This window comes from Coregonus lavaretus (genome assembly GCF_964263955.1).
Source record: "Coregonus lavaretus genome assembly, chromosome: 39".
NCBI classification, from domain to species: Eukaryota; Metazoa; Chordata; class Actinopteri; order Salmoniformes; family Salmonidae; genus Coregonus; species Coregonus lavaretus.
In genome coordinates, this window is record NC_140026.1 from 4,839,263 (window position 1) to 4,845,262 (window position 6,000).

General features: G+C 46.5%; 1 protein-coding gene across 1 annotated transcript in view; it reads left to right on the top strand.

Annotated features, from left to right (window-relative positions):
- LOC311112909 (protein NDRG2-like) overlaps positions 1 to 6,000 on the top strand; it is a 39,970-nt gene that overhangs the window by 17,469 nt on the left and 16,501 nt on the right. The window contains exon 2 of the mRNA XM_084156049.1: positions 352 to 445. Within this exon, the coding sequence (XP_084012175.1) occupies positions 371 to 445 (75 nt within the window). The 5' untranslated portion in view covers positions 352 to 370. The remainder of the gene's footprint in view (positions 1 to 351; positions 446 to 6,000) is intronic.

The following is a 6,000-nucleotide window of genomic DNA, read 5'->3' on the forward strand; positions in this document are numbered from 1 at the left end:
AGTAAACAAAAGTGAAATAAACAATAAATATTAACAGTAAACATTACACTCAGAAGTTTCAAAAGAATAAAGACATTTCAAATGTCATATTATGTATATATACAGTGTTGTAGCAAGTCTCTCTCTCTCTCTCTCTCTCTCTCTCTCTCTCTCTCTCTCTCTCTCCTTCTTCTTCCCAGTTAATTATGTTGATAACTTTAATTAGTAATTCACTTCCATAAAGTCCCGCAGAACTGTGAAAGTCCCAGATGAGTAAAGCAATGGATTAAGGCAGAGTGTGTGTGCGTGCGCGTGAGAGAGATGCTTGAATTGTAATATGTTTTCATGTATAAATGTGTTTATCTTCTCTAGGACGTGAACAAGTGACGCCATGACAACGGAGATGCAGGAGATTGCCATCACAGAGGAAAAACCTTTACTTCCTGGTCAGCCCGATCCTGCAAAGGTACACATACATACTGTACACACACACTCACACTGCCACACACACTGCCACTGCCACACACACACACACTGCCACATATACACACTGCCACACACACACACACACATTGCCACACACACACACACACTGCCACACACACACACACACACACACACACACACACACACCCACACACATACACACTGCCACATACATGCAGGCTGACACATACAGCCTTCAGAAAGTATTCACACCCCTTCACTTTTTCCACATTTTGTTGTGTTACAAGGTGGGATTAAAATTGTTTTAATTGTAATTTTTCTGTCAATGATCTACACAAAATACTCTAATGTCAAATTGGAAGAAAAATTATAACATTTGTAAAATAGAAAATTAAATAAAAACTACTAATATATCGATTAGATAAGGATTCAACCCCCTGAGTCAATACATGATAGAATCACCTTTGGCAGCGATTACAGCTGTGAGTCTTTCTGGGTAAGTTTCTAAGAGCTTTCCACACCTGGATTGTACAATATTTGCACATTACTTTAAGATTCTTCAAGCTCTGTCAAGTTGGTTGTTGATCATTGCTACACAGCCATTTTCAAGTCTTGCCAAAGATTTTCAAGCTGATTTAAGTCAATACTGTAACTAGGCTACTCAGGAACATTCAATGTCGTCTTGATATGCATTTCCAGTGTATATTTGACTTTGTGTTTTAGGTTATTTTCCTGCTGAAAGGTGAATTTGTCTCCCAGTGTCACGCTCGTTGCATGACGGGTCAGACCAAGGCGCAGCATGATATATGTACATGTTTATTTACACTGAGTAAACACACAACAAAACAACAAACAAACGAAAAGTCCTAAGGTTGTACATACAACGAACCTTACCCGGAACAAGATCCCACAACCCACTAGTGCTAATAGGCTGCCTAAGTATGATCCCCAATCAGAGACAACGAGCTACAGCTGCCTCTGATTGGGAACCACACCGGCCAACATAGATCTACACATAATAGATCGAAACATAGAAAACACACAACAAAGAATATACACACCCTGACTCAACATTTAAGTGTCCCCTGAGTCAGGGCGTGACAGTAACCCCCCCAAAGGTGCGGACTCCGACCGCACAACATAAACATAACAGGGTAGGGGCCGGGTGGGCATTCCGCCTTGGAGGCGGATCCAGCTCGGGGCGTGACGACCTCTCACTCTCCGCCTCCCTGTTGCGCCCCTGGTCTGGTCTGGACCTTGGCGCGCTACTTCCCCTCTCCTTCCTCCCACGATACCCCAGTACCTGTCTGGACCCTGGTGTGGGAGACCCCGAACCTGGAGAGGGGCTGACATCATGGTCTGGACTGGAGCCGCTGACCGGAGCTGGACTGGGCACCGGTGGAGCGGACTGCTCTGGCTCCGGAGTGGAGCCGCTGACCGGAGCTGGACTAGACCCCGGTGGAGCGGACTGCTCTGGCTCCGTAGTGTAACAGCTGACCGGCACTGGATCAGGCACCGGTGGAGCGGACTGCTCTGGCTCCGGAGTGGAGCAGGCACCGGTGGAACGGGCACGCGCCGTGCCGGACTGGACAAACGCACCACTGGTCTGGTGCGAGGAGCAGGCACGGGCCGAACCGGACTAGGAACACGCACCACTGGCTTGATGCGAGGGACAGGAACGGGCCGGGCCGGGCTGGCAACGCGCACCACTGGCTTGGTGCGAGGAGCAGGAACAGGGCTGGCGACGCGCACCACTGGCTTGGTGCGAGGAATAGGAACAGGCCGGGCCGGGCTGGCGACGCGCACCACTGGCTTGGTGTGAGGAGCAGGGACAGTCCGGGCCGGGCTGGCGACGCACACCACTGGCTTGTTGCGAGGAGCAGGAACAGGCCGGGCCGGGCTGGCAACGCGCACCACTTTCTTGGTGCGAGGAGCAGGACTGTGTTCCTTTATTAACCCCCGCTCCTTCTGCTGCCCAACCAGCTCCTCTCGCCGTGCCTCTTTCCTTCTCCCTTTTAGCCTCCTGTAACGCCTCCCTCTGACCGAATAACTCCTGCTCCCTCTGAACCAATAGCCCCCGTAACATGGTGGCCTCCTCTCCTAACCTGCAGATCCGCCCTTTAACGGCCTCCTGCTGCCTCGTCGTCCAAAATGTTCTTGGGGTTGCCTCTCGGGTCTCCGTTTCACCTCTCCTGCCTGGGCTTCCTCCTTCGCCCAGGGTCCGCTATCGGCTAATCTCACCTCCTTCTCCCTCATCCCTTTCAGGGCCTCCATATGCTTGGCCAGATCCTCTCTTATCTCCTCCCAAGTCCATGATCTCTGCTCCACTACCTGTGTCCAGGGTGTCTGCTGCTCCTGGGCACGCTGCTTGGTCCGTGTTTGGTGGGATCTTCTGTCACGCTCGTTGAATGACGGGTCAGACCAAGGCGCAGCGTGATATACGTACATGTTTATTTACACTGAGTAAACACACGACAAAACAACAAACAAACAAAAAGTCCTAAGGTTGTACATACAACAAACCTTACCCAGAACAAGATCCAACAACCCACTAGTGCCAATAGGCTGCCTAAGTATGATCCCCAATCAGAGACAACGAGCTACAGCTGCCTCTGATTGGGAACCACACCGGCAACATAGATCTACACATAATAGATCGAAACATAGAAAACACACAGCAAAGAATATACACACCCTGACTCAACATTTAAGCGTCCCCTGAGTCAGGGCATGACACCCAGTGTCTGTTGGAAAGCAGACTGAACCAGGTTTTCCTCTAGGATTTTGCCTGTGCTTAGCTCTATTCCGTTTATTTTTATCATAAAAAAACTCCCTAGTCTTTGCCGAAGATAAGCATACCCATAACATGATGCAGCCACCACCATGCTTGAAAATATGAAAAGTAGTACTCAGTAATGTTTTGTGTTGGATTTGCCCCAAACATTACACTTTGTATTCAGGACATAAAGTACATTTCTTTGCCACATTTTTTGCAGTTTTAATTTAGTGCCTTATTGCAAACAGGATGCATGTTTTGGAATATTTTTTATTTTGTACAGGCTTCCTTCTTTTCACTCTGACCATTAGGTTAGTATTGTGGAGTAACTACAATGTTTTTGATCCATCCTCAGTTGTCTCCTATCACATCCATTAAACTGTAACTGTTTTAAAGTCATGGTGAAATCTCCTTAATCTCCGGCAACTGAGTTAGGAAGGACGCCTGTATCTTAGTTGTGACTGGGTGTATCGATACACCATTGAAAGCCTAATTAATAACTTCACCATGCTCAAAGGGATATTCATTGTCTGCTTTTTTTTTTACACATCTACCAATAGGGGCCCTTCTTTGTGAGGCATTGGAAAACCTCCCTGGTCTTTGTGGTTGAATCTGTGTTTGAAATGCACTGCTCGACTGAGGGACCTTACAGATAATTGTATGTGTGGGGTACAGAGATGAGGTAGTCATTCAAAAATCATGTTAAACACCATTATTGCACACAGTTAGCCCATGCAACTTATTATGTGACTTGTTAAGCACATTTTGAATCCTGAACTTATTTAGTCTTGCCATAACAAAGGGGTTGAATACTTACAGTGGGAAAAAAAAGTATTTAGTCAGCCACCAATTGTGCAAGTTCTCCCACTTAAAAAGATGAGAGAGGCCTGTAATTTTCATCATAGGTACACGTCAACTATGACAGACAAAATGAGAAAAAAAAATCCTGAAAATCACATTGCAGGATTTTTAATGAATTTATTTACAAATTATGGTGGAAAATAAGTATTTGGTCAATAACAAAAGTTTCTCAATACTTTGTTATATACCCTTTGTTGGCAATGACACAGGTCAAACGTTTTCTCTAAGTCGTCACAAGGTTTTCACACACTGTTGCTGGTATTTTGTCCCATTCCTCCATGCAGATCTCCTCTAGAGCAGTGATGTTTTGGGGCTGTCGCTGGGCAACACGGACTTTCAACTCCCTCCAAAGATTTTCTATGGGGTTGAGATCTGGAGACTGGCTAGGCCACTCCAGGACCTTAAAATGCTTCTTACGAAGCCACTCCTTCGTTGCCCGGGCGGTGTGTTTGGGATCATTGTCATGCTGAAAGACCCAGCCACGTTTCATCTTCAATGCCCTTGCTGATGGAAGGAGGTTTTCACTCAAAATCTCACGATACATGGCCCCATTCATTCTTTCCTTTACACGGATCAGTCGTCCTGGTCCCTTTGCAGAAAAACAGCCCCAAAGCATGATGTATCCACCCCCATGCTTCACAGTAGGTATGGTGTTCATTGGATGCAACTCAGCATTCTTTGTCCTCCAAACACGACGAGTTGAGTTTTTACCAAAAAGTTCTATTTTGGTTTCATCTGACCATATGACATTCTCCCAATCCTCTTCTGGATTATCCAAATGCACTCTAGCAAACTTCAGACGGGCCTGGACATGTACTGGCTTAAGCAGGGGGACACGTCTGGCACTGCAGGATTTGAGTCCCTGGCGGCGTAGTGTGTTACTGATGGTAGGCTTTGTTACTTTGGTCCCAGCTCTCTGCAGGTCATTCACTAGGTCCCCCCGTGTGGTTCTGGGATTTTTGCTCACCGTTCTTGTGATCATTTTGACCCCACGGGGTGAGATCTTGCGTGGAGCCCCAGATCGAGGGAGATTATCAGTGGTCTTGTATGTCTTCCATTTCCTAATAATTGCTCCCACAGTTGATTTCTTCAAACCAAGCTGCTTACCTATTGCAGATTCAGTCTTCCCAGCCTGGTGCTGGTCTACAATTTTGTTTCTGGTGTCCTTTGACAGCTCTTTGGTCTTGGCCATAGTGGAGTTTGGAGTGTGACTGTTTGAGGTTGTGGACAGGTGTCTTTTATACTGATAACAAGTTCAAACAGGTGCCATTAATACAGGTAACGAGTGGAGGACAGAGGAGCCTCTTAAAGAAGAAGTTACAGGTCTGTGAGAGCCAGAAATCTTGCTTGTTTGTAGGTGACCAAATACTTATTTTCAACCATAACTTATTTTCAACCATAATACAATGTGATTTTCTGGAATTTTTTTTCTCAATTTGTCTGTCATAGTTGACGTGTACCTATGATGAAAATTACAGGCCTCTCTCATCTTTTTAAGTGGGAGAACTTGCACAATTGGTGGCTGACTAAATACTTTTTTCCCCCACTGTATTCAAAACGTATATAACTCTCGAGTGGCGCAGTGGTCTAAGGAACTGCATCGCAGTGCTAGCTGTGCCACTAGAGATCCTGGTTCGGGTCCAGGCTCTGTCGCAGCCGGCCGCGACCGGGAGACCCATGGGGTGGCGCACAATTGGTCCAGGGTAGGGGAGGGTTTGGCTGGCAGGAGACACTTGAAACCCTACCTCTTTAAGGAATACCTGGAATAGTATAACAGTAATCCTTCTGCCTCCCCCACCCCCCCATAAAAAAAGGGGTTGTCCCACTGGCTATCCTAAATTGAATGAATGCACCAATTTGTAAGTCGCTCTGGATAAGAGCATCTGCTAAATTACTTAAATGTAAATAGCAAACCACCTGATTTCACAGGTGGAAAA